At 55.5% G+C, this 17454-nt stretch overlaps 7 protein-coding genes across 7 annotated transcripts; 2 read left to right on the top strand and 5 right to left on the bottom strand.

The window, feature by feature from the left end:
• Positions 1-214: 214 nt before the first annotated feature.
• On the top strand, positions 215-1682 carry CCM_03797 (bleomycin hydrolase; the record flags this gene model as incomplete). Its single annotated transcript, XM_006668945.1, has 2 exons — positions 215-309; positions 395-1682. 2 exons carry the CDS (start codon positions 215-217, stop codon positions 1680-1682), a joined length of 1383 nt encoding a protein of 460 aa, XP_006669008.1.
• Positions 1683-1989: 307 nt separating this feature from the next.
• CCM_03796 (cap binding protein) lies at positions 1990-4557 on the bottom strand (the record flags this gene model as incomplete). Its single annotated transcript, XM_006668944.1, has 3 exons — positions 1990-3864; positions 3924-4414; positions 4455-4557. 3 exons carry the CDS (start codon positions 4555-4557, stop codon positions 1990-1992), a joined length of 2469 nt encoding a protein of 822 aa, XP_006669007.1.
• Positions 4558-5788: 1231 nt separating this feature from the next.
• Positions 5789-7309, bottom strand: CCM_03795 (protein kinase gsk3; the record flags this gene model as incomplete). Its single annotated transcript, XM_006668943.1, has 5 exons — positions 5789-5886; positions 5981-6379; positions 6438-6786; positions 6846-7177; positions 7264-7309. 5 exons carry the CDS (start codon positions 7307-7309, stop codon positions 5789-5791), a joined length of 1224 nt encoding a protein of 407 aa, XP_006669006.1.
• A 90-nt stretch (positions 7310-7399) lies between these two features.
• On the bottom strand, positions 7400-8994 carry CCM_03794 (uncharacterized protein; the record flags this gene model as incomplete). The annotated part of the gene is made up of 5 exons (XM_006668942.1): positions 7400-7534; positions 8066-8115; positions 8219-8285; positions 8760-8819; positions 8884-8994. The coding sequence occupies 5 exons, from the start codon at positions 8992-8994 to the stop codon at positions 7400-7402; spliced, it is 423 nt and encodes a 140-aa protein (XP_006669005.1).
• A 1661-nt stretch (positions 8995-10655) lies between these two features.
• On the bottom strand, positions 10656-11073 carry CCM_03793 (uncharacterized protein; the record flags this gene model as incomplete). Its single annotated transcript, XM_006668941.1, has 2 exons — positions 10656-10768; positions 10899-11073. The coding sequence occupies 2 exons, from the start codon at positions 11071-11073 to the stop codon at positions 10656-10658; spliced, it is 288 nt and encodes a 95-aa protein (XP_006669004.1).
• A 1030-nt stretch (positions 11074-12103) lies between these two features.
• On the top strand, positions 12104-13013 carry CCM_03792 (uncharacterized protein; the record flags this gene model as incomplete). Its single annotated transcript, XM_006668940.1, has 3 exons — positions 12104-12281; positions 12644-12880; positions 12919-13013. The coding sequence occupies 3 exons, from the start codon at positions 12104-12106 to the stop codon at positions 13011-13013; spliced, it is 510 nt and encodes a 169-aa protein (XP_006669003.1).
• Positions 13014-15103: 2090 nt separating this feature from the next.
• On the bottom strand, positions 15104-17102 carry CCM_03791 (6-phosphofructo-2-kinase, putative; the record flags this gene model as incomplete). The annotated part of the gene is made up of 6 exons (XM_006668939.1): positions 15104-15577; positions 15641-16234; positions 16285-16365; positions 16414-16717; positions 16771-16959; positions 17089-17102. 6 exons carry the CDS (start codon positions 17100-17102, stop codon positions 15104-15106), a joined length of 1656 nt encoding a protein of 551 aa, XP_006669002.1.
• Positions 17103-17454: the final 352 nt, after the last annotated feature.

Below are 17454 nucleotides of genomic sequence, written 5' to 3'. Positions count from 1 at the left end.
TTCTTTTTTTTTGCCTGTCATGACTGGAAGGGTTTTTACCCCGCGATTTCGGACGAGAAACATGGGATGATCGACCTTGATAACAAGACAGCTCCGCTTCCCACTAACACGCCCTGCTTTCCCACAACCTGGATAGAACGTGATCACCGAGCGGCATTCGAATGCTGTCTTTCATTTTGATCATCTAGATGAATGAAGCAGAAATCATAGAACCATGACTTCTCAAAAGCTCTCCCGCGAAGCGGTGCCGCTTGCGCTCGCTGATGTCACGGCTCGTGGGCCTCAATTCCTCAGCGACGTTACCAACCGGCAAGTCGAGCCCCCCATCTCCCCCACCCCAGACCGATTCCATCGAACCCCCCTTCGGGCTGACCGACCATCTTCTCTCTCTCAGTCTGCGCCACCTGACGCTCTCCAAGGGCGATCCGACCGAGGCGCTCCTCTCCGCCTCGGCGGCCCCCCACGTCTTCAACGTGGTGATCCCGCAGCAGGGCAGCCCCGTGACCACGCAGGGCGCCTCGGGCCGCTGCTGGCTCTTTGCGGCGACCAACGTGCTGCGCGTGCCCATCATGGCCCGGTTCCGGCTCGCGTCGCTGGAGCTCTCGCAGCAGTACCTCTTCTACTACGACAAGCTCGAGGCGGCCAACCACGTCCTCGAGCACATCATCGACACGGCGCACCGCGACGTCGACGACCGCCTCGTCCAGCGCCTGCTGCTCGACCCGGCCGACGACGGTGGCCAGTGGGACATGTTCCGCAACCTCGTCGAAAAGTACGGCGTCGTGCCCCAGTGCCTCTACCCGGACTCGTGGAGCGCGCAAAACGCAGACGGCCTGCGCGCCGTGCTCGGCACCAAGATCCGCGCCTGCGCCTTTGAGCTGCGCGAGCTCGCCGCCGCGAGACCGGCCGACGCCGCCGCCATCACGGCCCGCAAGGCGCAGATGGTCGGGCAGATCCAGGATATCCTGACGACGCTGCTGGGCGCGCCGCCGCGCGCCGACGACGAGTTTGTGTGGCAGTTTACCGACAAGGACGGCGCGTATGGCGAGCACCGCAGCACGCCGCTCGCCTTTGCCCGGGAGTTTACCGGCGCCGGCAGCGCGTGCGACCTCGCGGCGCTCACGTCCGTCGTGCACGACCCGCGGCACCCAGAGCACACCCGGCTCACCGTGGACCGCCTCGGCAACGTCGTCGGCGGCCGCCCGGCCACGTACATCAACGTGTCCATGGCGACGCTCAAGCGCGCCTGCGTGGCGATGCTGCGCGCCGGCCGCCCCGTCTTCTTCGGCTGCGACGTGGACAAGTTCCGGCACCGCGGCCGCGGCCTGCTCGACGTCGCCGCGCTCGACTACGCCGCCGCCTTTGGGCCCGCCACCACGCTGCTGGAGCAGAGCAAGGCCGACCGTCTGCGCTCCGGCGAGTCGCTCATGACGCACGCCATGGTGCTCACCGGCGTCCACGTCGACGAGCGCACCGGCGCCTCTGTCCGCTGGCAGGTGCAGAACAGCTACGGCGAGGCCGACGGCTACAAGGGGTACCTGGTCATGACGGACGCCTGGGCCGACGAGTTTCTGTACCAGGCCGTGGTGGACGCCCAGTTTCTGGGCGAGGATGTGCTGGGTGCGCTGGACAAGGAGCCGCTGGTCCTGCCGCTGTGGGATCCTCTGGGTTCGCTGGCGTGATGCGCACAACACCGAGCGCCGATTTATTCTAAAATGGGGAGAAGAGTCTTGGTCCCTCCACCACTCATAGCCATCATGGTGGGCTACAATCCAAACTTGGCATTGGAAACAACGTCACTACAAGCACAGGCGGCTCCTTCGAGCTCTTTCCTCAAAACCAATGTAGATATATATAGTCCAATATCGAAACCCAGTATCCCTATAGCCCTACTACCCATAGATTTCTAATCTCGTGATTGAAGAAGCAATGCAACCCAAGGAAACCGCTACTGTACACTTTTTTGCCTTGCTTGGCCCCGCGCACCGTCTACGCAATGCCATTCTCGCCATCCACCACCATATGGTCCTTGGTCGCCTCGGCGACAAAGGCCGCCTCCACCGCCGCACGACGTCGAAACACGCGCAGCCAGCGCTGGCCCCACCGACGAATAAGCGCCTCCTCCGACTCGCTCGTACCATCATCCTGCATCAGCTCGTCCTTTGTGCCGGCGGCCCACGACTCGAGCGCGTCGTTGATGGTGCGGAACAGCTCCGTCATGTCGGCCACCTCTTTGGCGCGCGTCTGTTGATCGGGCTCGCTGTCGGGCGGCGCCGCGAGAACCTGCCGCACACGCGCCGTCACCTTGGAGACGGTGTTGAAGATGGCCTCGTAAATGTGCGGCTGCGCCAGCGCCGCGCCTGGCGCGCCCTGGTGCGAGGCACTGTCGGCCAGAATCGCCCAGTCAGCGACGGAAAAGGGCGTCAGGATCGAGTAGTTGAGCAGCTTCTCGATGATGGACAGTGCTATGCCGGGGTGCGCGTGCCAGTAGGCCATGACGGACGAGATGATTTGGGCGTGGGCTGCCGGAGACGCGACACCCGCGTCGATCAGCCGGACCTTGCTTCGGTCAATACAGGCGAGGACGTGGCTTAGCGATTTGGAGCCGACCCAGCACATGGCCGTCACGAACACATCGGTGCTGGCAACGACGGGATCCAGGGCGCGCTCTGCGGCCTGTGTCTGGATGGCGTCAATGATGGGCTGTATCTCTTCGTCAGTGGCCTTGCGGCGCAGCAGGGCTCCAATCTGTTGGCCCTCGGCGGAGAAGGGGGTGTCTGAGCTCTTGTACTTGAAGTCTGGCACGTCCTGTTCTTTTTCAGGACCAATGAGATGCCGGTAAGGTTCGGGAAGAGTCTTTTGAATTCTTTGCGCAAAGCTCAGCCGGATCTCCTTGTCCAGCGCACCGTTGAGGAACCACTTGGCCGGGTGCAAATCGGACAGCGCGGCATCGTCTGACCACTCCGCCCATTTCCACGTGAAGCCAAAGTTGCTCAGGTGATGTGAGAACCAATTGACGCAACGGTACGACAGCTCAAGATCCATGCGCGGATTATTGCGGTACAGGTATCGAATAGCTCTGCCTAGACTAGGAGCAATGGCAGCCGGTGCCAGCTTGCAGGCTTCTGTGAGCACTGAGTGGTAGTAAACAAGCTTGCAGTGGGGCGTCGGCAGCTGGAAGAGCTGCGAAAAGACAGTGTCGACGGCGACGTCTTCGGGCTTCCAGGTCGAGCGGCCGTTGCTGGCGAGGCTGCGCAGCTCGTCAAACGGTGTCGCGCGCTTCACAAAAGTGGCGTCGGCAAAGTAGCAGTCAATGTCCATGAGGAAGCGCGCCGTGGCGTTTCGGTTGAAGTCGAGGCCGTTGATAGTGTCGACGAGAACATCGCGGATTAGAGAAGAGGCAATGTGCTGCGTGCCGGGCACAGACTCGAGGCCATCCTGCTCCGCGTAGACGGACATGTAAACCTCTGGGAAAAGGGCACGGGGGCCGGTAACCAGGGTGGCCGGGATGGAGATGGCCGGAATCGCGTGCTTGCGCGCATTCGCCAGCTTGTCCTGCGTCTCCACCTCCGAGAGCGGCATCTGCCATGGGCGAGGCAGGCAGGCCAGCTCCCAATCCTTGGCAGCTTCAGCTTGCAGCTGCTTCTGTAAAAGCACCAGCACGCTGGAAGAAGAAGTCGAGCTGTCTTCGTTGCCCTTGCCATAGTATGGGTCGACCAGCGCATGCAGCGCATGGGGCTCGGAGGCGATGATGTCGGTCTTGTCCATAAGCTCGGCGGCCTTTTGCTTGAATTGGCCCGGCGCAGCAACCATGGCGTAGGGAATCGTGAGGAGAATAATTTTGACGATCTCGGTTCCAATAGTCTACAGTTAGTTAGTAAAAACATCAACAGCGATAGGCGCGATTCCCACCGGACACGTACATCTTCGGAGCTGGCTGTCTGCAGATCAGCCGCGCGGTTGAAGAGTTCCTCCAGAAGGGGAAACACTCCATCACCTTCCAGGCTCCCCTGCAGACAGGCCATAAACTTGAGATACAGCTTCACCTCGGTCCACTTGCCGGCAGCAATGGCGTTCTCCAGGTCCTTGGCCAGGCGCTCAAGAACAATTTCCATGGCCTCGGGCTTGAGCGCGTTGGCGACGAGCACTACCGCGGCCACAAAGGGCGTCTTTAGAGGCTGCTCCAGCGCCATCTGTAGGACCAGGTTGACGTAGAGGCTACGCAGATGCTCGTCGTCGTAGTTTTCGGTCATCATTCGTGCGAGGGAGAGCACCTCGTCGGCCCATCGGCGCAACGGCGACTCGGCAATGGCGACGAGCTGTTTTCTGAATCGGACCGGTACTGGCGCAGGTGCTGGTGCTTGCGCTGGTTCGTGTCGCCTCCTCTGGCGTCGGTCATAGTGGTCATCATCGTCTATTTTGATGAGCAATAGTCAGCTTGGACGTCCTCGCACAGTGCCTTTGGAGCTTCCCGATAGCTCCAAATTCGAGCCTCGTACCTCTATAGCGTCTTTTGCGATTCTGTCCTCCAAATTGTCTCCTGTCATTGTCAGCCATGGTGCCGGTCTGCAAATTATTGCTTGAGAAAAGGCCGTTTCTGTGATTGCACAACAAGAAAAGCAACCATGATCTTGGATCTTGCCCGCAAACATCTACGCTACACGTCGCGAGGAGGTATGGAGCTAACAGACGGACACGGTGTGCTGCCTCAGGCACCAGCTACAGCCTGGCATAACCAACCATGAAAAATTAAAACACGCGTTTGCTCCAAATAGTTATGTGCGCATCATTGAAAAGAGTAACTACGGCAATAAATTGAATCAGAATGTTTTGTTTCCACAGACATCGACACTATGAGCACCAGTGAATTGCGCGCACATACAGACATGTCACCCACATAAACAACCATTGAACGCCTCAACTAGAAACACAACCTGAATTCATTTTGGTATATCGAATATGCAGCCAATTCCGACCTGCAATGGCATTATGGTATACAAGCGGCAGGCTTGCGCCACTTTGTCGTTAGAAATGCTTATCGGTATAATTGCTCTCCGCCTTGAAATAAAATCCACCGTGCATAATTCATCATCCATAGCCAGCACATGAAGCAGAAGAAGTGCTGTTACCAACAGATCTCCGACGGTTAACGCTGCTTCGAATTCATCACAATCGTGGCCATCCAAACTTGATGCAGCTCATAAACAAAGGAAGAAAATGGACATGAGGCCTGCTCCTTGGTTGGTAATGCCTTGCAGAGCCACCAACAGCTGTCAAGCCGCAATGGCGCAAGACCCATCCGAAACTAGAAGAATTCGTTCAAGCCGCTTAATCTCCACGCTGTGAGGATAACAAGGCCACCAGGCATGCAAATAATGAAACAGAGTAACCGTCGTTCGTTTGAAACATGCAACTTCGTCAACCAACGCTGGGGTTTTGTGGGAGCTCCATCTGCTGCAGCTTTTCATCGGGCGTTCCACCACAGTCAAGCCAGTTCACCCGAGAACATCTCCTAGACTGGTGCTCTATGTTGACTTTGCTGCCGGGACCAGGCTCAAGACGGAGCATCGGACGTGAATCTCACCATCCCGCGAGGTTTGGCCGAGCCGCCCAATTACTAGGCTGAGCAGGTCAGTGGCAGGTTTCGTCAAAATTGTCGAGAACAGAGCTTGCATGCGGGGAGAGGGGGCTTTCCCCGCTGCCACGCAAAGCTTCGAACCAAGTGGCTAGCCAGAGCATGTTGGCAAGAAAGACAAGAGAAAATCAGCACCAGGAACACTCAAGGCGCTCAATCAAGTTTAGCCATCATCTCCTGCTTCGGCATCGGGGTAAAGTTATCGATATCGAGACCTCGTGCAGCGAGAACAGAACGCTGGTGGGGGGGGACTAATTGGCTGTTCAGTTCGGTGGCGATAGACAGCTCTTTAAAGTAATTAGTATCTTTCAAAGGAGAGTCAGGGAAAGGGGGCGATGCGCTTACCGTGACGAGTAAAATTGAAGAGCTCGGGAAGATCGCGGAGCTGACCCGTGCCGTGTCTGGAGTCAGGCAGCTTCGTCTCGGGATCGCGCAGCTCATCAAAGAACGGGTGGACCATGGCATTGACGGCAGCCTCTCTCTCGGTAGGTGTGTATTCGAGCAACTTGGTGATGAGATCAATGGCGTTCGCATCAGCCTTGCGGAAAACCTTGTTGAAAGGGTGAGGCTTAATCTGGGGGAACTTGTGTTCCATATAGTTGGGGTTCATGGTGCGTATCTGTTCTCTAGTAGGCGTGCCCAGGACTTTGATGATTTCGACCAATTGATCAATACCAGATTCGCCAGGGAAAAGGGGTTGACCAAGCATCAACTCAGCCATGACACAACCTGTCGACCAGACATCTATGAGAGGGTAAATCAGCACGCTGCACAAAGTAGTGTTGCGTCTGTGTGTTCTTACCAATCTTGGTGGTGTAGTTTGTGGCGCCGAAGATGAGCTCAGGGGCGCGGTAATATCTCGAGCAAATGTACGAGACATTAGGCTCATTCTCGACGAGAATCTTTGCACTGCCAAAATCGCAAAGCTTGAGGATGCCGCTGGTGGGATCGAGAAGGAGGTTTTGAGGCTTGATGTCACGATGGCAAATGCCTTGCGAATGGATGTAGGCGAGGGCGCGGAAAAGCTGGTAAATGTAGAGCTTGACCTCCAGAATGGGCATGGTCGTCTTCATCTTGTTGAAGAATCGCGATGCTCGGTAGACAGTCTCGGGAACGAATTCCTGGACCAAGTTGAGGTAGACCTCATCCTTCTGTACATGGGACGTTTAGATTGTGTGAGAGAATGGCGATGGAGTGTGGGGGTGCTTACTCGTTCGCCGTTTGAGTAGTAAAAGGCCTTGAGCTGGACAATGTTGGGATGACGGACAATACGCATAATCTGGAGTTCGCGGTTCTGTCGAGGCTTATTAGGGTATTGCCGTCTTTTTCTCCTCCGTAAAAGGAAGATTGAGCGGGCAGAGAGGCATACCTTGAAACGTTTATCTTGCAGAACACGCTTGATGGCGGCATCCTCGCCGGAAGGCGAGAGCTTCGTCTGGAAGACGACGCCGAAAGAACCATTGCCGACAATCTTACACTGGGTATACTGAAGCTCTCTGGTTTCGCCAGTTACTCCATCTTGAACGCGCTCACGGATGACTTCTGTGAGGGGGTCAGTAGGTGGTCAGTAGGTGCAAAGGGGCCGGTTTCGCTCGTGGCGACATGAGCCACAAATTGGGTTGGCTTACCTCCCATCCGTAAACTATTGAACGCTCCAGGTCGCTGCGATGACATGCTGCAGATGTTTAGGCCAATTGACGATTCGAATACTATTGAGCGCAAGTGCAGGACCGGAAGTGCGGTATATCAAGGGGTTGGGTGGCTTTAGTGGGAGCCGTGTTGGGCAGCAGGGTCCTTCGAGACCCGTGTCAAACTAGTACGTTGCGACGCAACGTATGCCTCCGAAACTTGGGAGACGTGAGTATATGGAACAAAGACCGAGCTGCTTCGGACGAAGGACTGTTAGCGGATCGGCTCGACAGAGACGTCGTGATATGAGGCAGAGAGGCGACGAGGCAGCAAAGGGCAAGGGGGGCCGAAGCCGCAGAGATGCGACAAATTTAATCAGAAGAGGGCAGAGAAAACGAAAAAGAGGCAATCAGACGCCGCGACGAGCGCGCAGAAGAGGCAGATGGAGATGCGATTGAAAAGTGCAGACCAGAAGGGAATTAACCGTGGTATGCAAAGGCGATTGTGGAATGATGATGGTTGGTAAGGTTGGTCAGGGACACTTTGGCTGGGGCTGGGAGCTGGGAGGGGCGCGAGTGCGATGCGGGGCATTACAGCGTAATGTATGGGACGTGGGATTGGAGCTCGTCGGCATGCAGAAGCTATGCGTCGCAAGCACAACAGTCCATTGGGATTCAAACAGCAGGCTTGAGGCGCAAAAAAGACGAGCAATGAGTGCGTGGAAGGGTGCTTGAGCGCAACAGAGGAGCGGCGGAGAAGAAAGCGGACTGCATGTGAGGGCGGTGATGAGAAGCAACTTACCAGCACAAGGCACAGAATGGGGGCGAGCAGCAGCAACGGCGACCGAGGAGCTGTACGGGACAAAGAATGGACAAAAATGGCGTCTTAAAAGGGCACTGGACAGTAGCGAGTACGCAGGTGACCAGGAAGATATGCACGACTAAAGGATAAAACCAGCAGCAGCGGAGGTTGGCTCAATCAGGTCCCAGGCGGCGAGAATGTAGTCGGGGTTTGGGCGTAGCTAGAGCTGTCTGCTTTTGTTATTTGCGTCGATCGAATGCGGCTGGTGCGTTGGGGTTCGACGAGGGACAGAGGCAATGCACACTGAGTAAACGGTGGGCAACGAGGTGGCGTTGGTTGTTTGGACGGACGTTGAGGAAGAAGCGACGTGTAGATGCGCTCACGAGAGAAGGTGGTATTTTTTCATTGGAGTTGGAGGGGGAGGGAATATTAAGCTGGGAGACGGAAAACGGGGGGCGGTGGTCGTCGGGCAGGCTGGTTGGTAGGCTGGTAGGCTGGCAGGCTGGTATAGCTTAGTAGGTACCTAGTGGTAAGAGGAGGAAGCCTAGTCCGCGTGGTACAGAGGCGATCAAATTGGTAGCCAAGGAACCTCTACAGGTAGGATGGTAGGTGACAAGGAAAGTACCTCGACAGGTACCTGCAGCGAGGCATTAGTCGGCTAGCGCGGTGGGCTTCAGTGGTCAGCACCCCTGACCTGGGCAGCCTGGCAGGCTTGGGTAGAGACCTGACAGCGCTGGGAGCGGCGGACGAGGCACTAAAATTGGGCTTCCATCCACTGGGCTGCATAGAGCGACACCCACTGTAGAGGCACTCCGTACGGAGCCCGGGGAGGGGGATGCTATTCGTAGAATAGCTGGGTGCGTACCCCAGTGCATGCGGTTGGTGCGGGTACAACTGAGCCAGGTGATGTGCCTGTCAAGGGGGTACATGGGGCTTTGCTGACAGTCTGGGCCAGTCTTCGTGTACCAGGCGGACAGAGAGTACAAGGCCGAGGGTCCCAAGAGGCCCAGCGGGGGCGCTGGCCAGAGTGGGCTTTTGTTGTTGCTCCCTGTGCAACTGTGCAAGTGATTGACTGACGGACTGACTGGGGCAGCAGCATCTTGGGCTTTTACCTAGTACTAGGTAGTACTAAGGTACCTACCTACCTTTACCTTTACCTAATAGTACCTACTCAGGTGGTGCTCATGTGCCCATTTTTGAGACTCGCCCTGCCCGCACAAGCTCGGCAGGCCAAAGTTAAAACACGCCTCCCGTGTCAAGCGGGAGCCCGAAGAAGAAAAAAGAACTGAATGGCTATTATTTCTCTGATTGGTGGTCTCTTCGTGAGCCTAATACTCTGGCTTTTGGGCTTTATACATCGCCCTTTGTCGGCCTCCTGTTTCAACCCGGATCATTTAGGTTGCCTACGTAATAATGGGGAGAAGTACCTATCCATCTAGTAATTGTACAGGAACATGATAGTAGTAAATGATACCTAGCTACCTACCTGTGTAGGTATGTAGGTAGGTAGGTACTTAGTACCTGGGTGTTAGTTTGTCCCTTTCTTGCTCTCTTTCTTACCTGGGTACCTTATACTCTTTCGCCTCGCCAACGTCCTTCTGCTTATACTGACACCACCTTATAACCAACTTGGCGTCGCATTTCTGCAAATTCTCGTATACTTTTCTCTTCCAGTTATTAGTTACCTGTCTTTGTTCCTGCTTCATCATTTATCGCTCACCACAACCATCCTTCTTGTCTCTCTTTACCCACCCTACGTCTTCCAATGAGGCGTTTGCTGACCGTCCTCCCCTGCCACCCCCTCCATCAGTCGTGTACAAGTAAAGTTGCAAATTACCGGACCAGAGAAGATTTGTAGAAATCGGAGTGGTGCAGGGATGAGCAGCCCAGCCAGTTTATCTCGAATAAATGCATATTAATACTAAATAGAAAAAGTGTCCCTCCCTAGGTACCTAGGTACACAACCAGCTGCTCTGTCCGGAGAGACACATCCGGTGGGGCCTCCGTTACAGCGCCCTCACTCCCTGGAACCACGAAAGGCCAGTTGCCCGATGGCTTCGTGAGACCTCGACAGCGTCTCCGTCGTTTGCAAGGCAAGTGCACGCTGCCAGCTGACAGCTGCCCCTGCCAAATTTTCACGGACAAGTCTTCGCCTCATTTTCTGCTACTTCAGCTTTGCACCTCCATCAGACAACTCGTCTACTATGCCCCGGAGCATTTTCCAGTCGCGCTTATCCAACTCGCTCACTCCATGTCTGCCAGCCGCCTACTGCCACACCACCAGCTGCCTTGCCACCCTGCCCGTCCATCACTATCCAGCCGCTCGTCTACGGAGTAAGCATCTACTCCGTACCAGCTTTGCATCGACCTCCATTTCCAACTAGTTAGTTACCAGGTTCTCATTCCTGTTCGTTTCAAGAGCCAATCGCCAGTGGCAGATGCTGTCGCAATGCCAGAAAAACAGGCACATCACAAGGTCTCTCAGCTCTCCAAGTGGAGTCCTCATCCGTGGCGCCTCCAATTATGGCACTAGGCTTTGCGCTGATCAAGAGATGTGCGGCGCTGACAACCTTGAGCCTCCCATACGTTGTTACGCTCTGAGATATTGCTTCGCCGCCGGTCCCTGGCCGCCGGCGCCGGCGCCAACGCTACCCTCTGACTTGTCTCTGACCTGTCTCTCTACCCGGACCTGCACATGGCCGGCTATAACAGTCTACCATTGTGTCCGTACGACGTGACCATTCAAATGCTAGACAATATCATCAAGCGCTAATAATCTAGAACACAGGCTGTTCGAAAAGATAAAACGATCGGTTATGGGTGGTCCCCTCACCTTGCAGGCTTGCAAGTTCCCTCGCCTCAACACACTTTGGACCAGCTGCCCCGCCTGAGTCTTTGCCCCAGGGCAGAAAAGCTAAAACGGGATCTGTCTTGCTCCCTGCCGCGACATCAAGATGTGCCAGCAAGGACCAGGGGTTGTCGGTCACCCGCTTTGGCATTGCAGCCATTGTCACCTACAACCCACGAGATTGTACATACTGATAGTTCGTTCCGGTAACTAATAATGCTGCCAGCACGGCTCGGCGAGCTCTCTTTTTGCTCTCTAGCCATTGGCAGCCAACGGCCTCGCCTCGCAATAAGGCCGGTGGAGAGTTATTGCCCGCAGAAGATGCATCGGCGGGGCGTGGATACGTGTGGTGGATCTTAGATGGCTTCAACATGCCTGCAGACCTGCAAGTTATGCTCCTCCTCCGTCGAACAGGACCTGACCAACTGACCTACTTCGAACGCTCCAGCTGGTTGATTGGGGGGCTTGATATTGCGAAACCACCACCTTGGGACATGGCCACGCCGTCTGCCGGGGCATGAGGCCTCGTGCCCTAATGCCGTATCCACTGCCATGATCCATCTGTGCCACCGGCTGGTGGAGTGCGCGACTTGCCTGGTTGTGCATGGCTTCGCTTCAGGGATGTCCGAACCTTGTGTACGAGTCTTGTGCGCTGCAATTGATGCTGTGTGCGACGGCTCATGTACTCGCATCCACCATGTCTGCAAGACCTCTGCGCATCACGAGACACTGAGTGCATTTCAAAACACGGCGGCACATGCACGCGCAATCCGCTGTGCTGTTCAGAATTCAGTCTAAAATGCCCCACGCTTGTCAATTCTCGAGACGATTGCCGCCCTCAACAGCCAAAGAAACGCCTGATGCAGAGCGGTACAGACCAAGGCCAATTGGCACACCACGACGCGGGGTCGCGAAATAGCTATCACGACCATTATTATAGTGCATGGCGTCGAAATGGTGGTGGGCACAACGGGCGCGGCGCGCCGGTAGTGTTGCGTGGACAGAGCCGGTCACACTGGGGCTCGACGTCATGCTCCGCCTGTCACAACAACATTCCGTCTTGGAGTGGAGGGGCAAAGCTCTGGGTCGACTCTTGACAGTTGTGCACCGCACACAGAGCAGCTAGTAATTCGACAATCACATGGGACATTCCTAGGAGCTCAAGGGCTGGAGGGCGAGCAGTCTGCAACATGGAAACTCGGTACAATCCAAACAACTGCCTTGGCCTTTTCCTCTTGAAATACTGGAGGCTCTGGGTCGGGCAGTGGCTGGCGGCACCGAAAACACTAGAGCAAACCAGCCAGAAAGTTATCCTCCGCTTTCGCAACATTTCTGGACTAGAAGGTCGCTGCACCACTCAGATTGAATGTCTGGGGATAAAAGGTGGAATGAGAGGTGGTCTCATGACCAGACATGACCAGACCCATGCAGCGCTAACGCCCGGATTTGACTCTGGAGCTAACCAGGGCCACTGAGAAGAACCACCACTGGGAACTCATCGCCGTCTGATCAAAAAGATGCTCAGAAACAGGCACTTGGAAGGATTGCGTCGTACTAACTAGTTACCAACCCCGAAGCAGTTGTCCATAGACGCCATGACGAGTGTTGGGTTGCTCCCGGGTTGCTGCCCGGCATGCACACTGAATTGCACCACCATTACGACTTCCTGCTTCTTTCCTTGGTCGTGGCGTGAACTGGCTCGCCTGTATTCGTCTCCTCCGACCTCCCAGCACCTAGCGGCGACCTAGGCCCACCAGCGCGCCAACCATGTGTTGCTTATTTCCTCCTCCACATGCTCGATTACCTCTCTTTTGGTCTGACATTGACGACATGGCTCTTTACCCGTGTAAACTTCCCGCCAATGGTCATCACTGGGCTGATGCAAGAAATTCACTTGCAGCCGAGGAAAGCGAGGCACTCTGCCAACAAATGCCTCAACAGATGCATGCTTTTGCAGCGGCGTGGTGGTAGGGGGTATGCAGATAGGCACTAACAAAAACGCTAGGCTGCCGACTTGCCAAATCTCGATTGGACACCTATTATGGCAAGAATTGCAAAGCACCTCCGAACCTGGGTGGCGTCGGCGAGTCACCGAAATAGTGTGCTTGATATGGCTTATACCCGAATGGTTGAGCGCCCAGCTGTCTGGATACCGCGGAGGCACGGCACGATCAGCCCTGCACACGACACACTTATATCACGACAGCATCACGCTGTCTCTGTAGTTCCATTAGGAGGCTCATTTGACAGGTTAGCTTATGAGTCCAACTCGGAAAGTCGATACAAAACGCCTCCCACAATCTCTTGCCACAACCTAATGTCTCTACGGAGTAGCAAAGACCTCTGTGCAACTTCGTCCGGCCTCAGGCATTGGCCAGAGGTTATCACAGAGGCAATGCCCGGAGCCTCACCTTCGGCCTGGGATTTGTATCTCGTCTGCAACCCTGCAAAGATCCATCTGTCATGCGGCCGGAAATGCGGCCTACAACGTAGTGCACCCGCTGCAGCCGGCTCCATTTGCCCACTCCCGGTGGTGAGGGCCGGCCGGCCGAAATGCAGATGGCCATGTGAGCAGTGCTGTACGAGCCGCCCCTCCCCTCATATAACCTGACAAACGGGCGTATTGAAAACCGGTGGCCCCATTGCACTTCATCTCAGACAGAAGAAATGCACCCACCGATTGCTGCAGATGCCTTGTTTGGGCGACCATTCCAGGCTTCGCCGACCATGTTTCACCAGAAGCTGCCTAAATCGAGGCGTGATCAGCCTCACGCCAACCAACCAACGTCTCTTTTGGCTGCAGGGCCAGCCGGCGGACGTCCGACCATGAGGGTGCCACCACCCAACCAGCTGATGAATTGTGGCCTACAAGCTCATGCCATCAAGAACCAGGAGGACACATGTTTTCGCGGCAGCCAAGCCCCCTTTTCATCCACTCAGCGAGGTCAGCAACGCACCACCCTAACCCATGACCCCTGCCGCCGTTCCTGATCTTGTGATGCCTCAAATTCTTTTAATTAATAAAGGAGCACTGGAGCAGGCCACGGTTACGCACAGCCTTGAACCCCTTTTTCTAACCTGTCTCAGGCTAATTGGGAGGGATTCGTATGTACTGTTCGGGAAGCTTCCTTGCCCTCGTTGGTCCGCCCCCTGCGTTGGTCCAAAGCTGGAGTTGTCGGCTCGTTGGCTGACTACCTCTTACATCGCGATTCGAGTCCGGTTCTCGGCTACCCTAGTATTGGGAAACTGCTAGCTAATTCAGATCATGATATTAAATTTTCAATAACCAATGGCTCAAGTCAAACGAGCACGTGGCCGTCCACAGCGAGCCTCGTCCTATCAAAACCTCATATCGTCAGGTACACTCAGTTTGAAAGATGGAACTAATTTAATCCAAGGCTGTCGTCTTACTACACCCTTGCTCTACGCTTGCCAACTGATCTGGGCGAGCTAACGAACTTCCGTAGACTTTATCCACCACCCTCGCGGAGCCTCAACACCTCAGGACCACTACCCCTGTATCACCGATGGCCTTTTTGAACACTTTCTTCGGACGCTTCAGCCCGCTAGCTCCAGCCACAGACGTCAAATCCTGGCTACAAAAGTGCTCACATGGCCCTCTTCCCCTGCTGCATCGCATGCTGTGTTGCAAGCCCTGCTCGGCGCATCTCTGCCGGGTGTGTCATGCACGTCGAGCTGCATTCGAGGTTTTGTGTGCAAGGCGAGAATTCCCGTCCACCTTGCCTAGAACGCTCATTCTAGCGTATTTTGGGATGACCAATTGCAGAAGCAAGACGTCACATGCCCTTGAAGAGAAATGAAGAAAAACGTACGTGTGCCGTGTGTCACAATGGGTGGCGTTCTCGGGTGTGACGTGACAACCACGGGTAGATATCTAAGACATGAGATGAGAACAAAGAAGAAGGATACGGAAACGGGGGAGATGGTGTTCATGCGCCATTGTTCCAAATAAGGAATCTTATCGAGCCAAGGCCGGTGGCAAAAGATGATGACGTTATTTGAAGAAGCAGAAGAAGAAAAATAATGAATTCGTAAAAAGCATGTCATCGTACGCGTCATTTCTGCACTCTCTGTACTACAGGCGTCTTTTCAGCTAAGAGGTCCGGGAAAAAGGTGAAATCTTTTGCCATTCACATGGCACCTGATCCATCCCCGTTTCACGTCGCTCTCTAGTCCTCGTCATCCAGCTTATCTGCAACCGTGTCCTTGGACTTGTTGATGACCTTCTCCGGGGGCCTCTCTACAGGCGATGCCAACGCCGCCGCCGACTCGACCGGGCCCGCCGATGTGGCCGCGGCGACCACGCCGTCCAGGGGTGTCATCTGGCCACTCGCGGGCCCGCTGGGAGGCATGCTGCTACCGGCAGCGAGCAACTTCATGCCGTCGGGGGAGCCGGGTATCATTTCCGGGTCAAGGCCGGGGATGTGGATGCGGCGGGCCTCGTTTTGGTACGCGGCGGGAATGATTTCGATGATTTCGTCGCGCGGGAAGCGCAGCGCGGGGATCTCGACGGTCGAGCAGTGCATCAGGTAGGCGTAGAGCACGCGCAGGACGGATTCGTGGGCAATGATGAGCAGGTCATTTTGCTCACGCTCCAGCTCGAGGATGATGGGCTCGAGACGGACGGCGAGGTCGTGATAGGACTGGTGGGAGCAACGTGTTAGTGCGTGTGGTGAGATGTTGTGGTGAAGGGTGGGCTAGCGTACCTCTGCGCGGGGATACCGGTGGTGATAGGGGTCAACTTCATGCTTTTCGACTTCGTCGGGGTAGAGCTGGCGGATGACGCGCTCCGACAGCTTCTCGCAGATGCCTGGGTTGAGCTGGCTCATCTGCGATCGCTGCCGCACTTTGTACTGCAAGTCCCGCAGGGTGTCAGCGGTCTGGATGGTGCGCAGCCGTGTCGACGTCCACACCGTCAGCGGCGGCAGCGACGCGGCCGCCTCGCTCGACTCGGCGTGTTCCTGCTCGCGGTGCTTGAGGATCGTCTCCGTCATCTTCTTGGCGTACGCGCGGCCGGCGTCGGAGAGCGGTGCGTCGGCGCGGAACGAGTCTTCGTCCTCCGTGGTGCCAGCCCGGACGAAAAAAGTCTTGCGCGCCTTGATGTGCAGGTTGGTGAGATAGAAGACGATGCGGTGCGAGAGGTAGCTAAAGTTGACATTGTTGTAAAAGAATTTTTCGCCGGCATTGATCATTTTGATGTAGTTGAGCTCTTCTTCGGCCATGGTTTCAAATACGGGAATGCGAACTTCAATTCGCTTCAAGTAGAGCTTGGCGGCCTCGTCGGGATCCATTCCGGCAAACTTGATCACGTTAGTTCACCTAAAATGCTCAGGGCAGATGTGTTACATACGTCTGGCGATGAAATTTTGACATTTCTGGCGTTTTCCCGCAGGATGCGTTCGTCATCAACAAACGATTCAATGAAGAGAGTCTAGAACTGTTAGCAAGTTCACGTGTCGTGTTGGACAGCCCTCCTTACTTGAACGTCATGTTTGGCCAGCTCCTTAGCCAAGGAGCGGCGACCGCTTGCCGTTGGGTTCACTGCGTCGTAGATGGCGACTTGGCCGTTCTCGTGGTTGAGCCAGCCGTAAATGTCCTCGCGGCACTTTTTCAAGATTTTCTGACGAAGAATGACTGATTCAGCCGAAGCATTTGGAAAAAAGTAGTCTTTTGGCACGGCGCTTTCCGGGCCAATGGTGGCTCGTCGGTAGTCTCCCAGGTGGAAGATGCGTGTCTTGACACCTAGCCACCCAAGATATCGAGCTAGCGATACACAAACGTGGCTTAGAAGGTCAGCCAAATGAGGCGAAGATAAAGGGCGGCCGGAAATTCTTACGTCTTTCCTCTGGCGGGCGGCCCAACCATGACGATGGCTATCCGGCCCGAGTGGAACAGTCGACCAGACATGGTGCTGTAGAGCTGGGCCGGAGCCATATTCGAGTCCTCGACCACGTCATGGATGCCGTCAATAAAAGTCGAGCTTTTTCGACGATATCTAGGCGCATTTGCCGCAATCTCGGCAGTTCTGGTACAGTTAGCATGCGCTTGTCATCATTTCTAGGTCGCCAGGCTATCCCCCACGCGAGTTGCTCCGATAGCTGTACCGTCGGGCAAAGGCGGAATGCGACAGCTACAAGTCAAATTTTCCACGTACAATAAGGTGTCCATTATGAGGGCGAGAGAAGCTGGTCGGTCCCGCGGGTTTCAACGGCAGATTGTTGCCTGATAATGGTCAGTTGGGTTTACCGCCAAACGGCAACGGCTTTGAGCTGTCCCGTTGGTGGGGTGCCTGATGACAGAAGCTTAGTGCTACTTGGAGCAGCCTCGTCTTGGCCAAAAGAACGAAGTGTATGGGTGTCAACGAGGTTTCTGAATTTAAGTAAATGTGAACAGAAAAACGTGAAATCGCCTGACTAACGGCGAGACACCAAGGTCACAAGATCAAAAGACCAAGAAGACCGCGGTTCGTTTGCTTGTTGTCCAGGGTAGTCGCTCCATGCGTGGCGTGCATCAGGATCTC

The sequence above is a fragment of the Cordyceps militaris genome (genome assembly GCF_000225605.1).
Source record: "Cordyceps militaris CM01 unplaced genomic scaffold CCM_S00003, whole genome shotgun sequence".
NCBI lineage: Eukaryota > Fungi > Ascomycota > Sordariomycetes > Hypocreales > Cordycipitaceae > Cordyceps > Cordyceps militaris.
The sequence above is the reverse complement of the archived record's forward strand: the minus strand, read 5'-3'. Positions and strand labels throughout refer to the sequence as shown.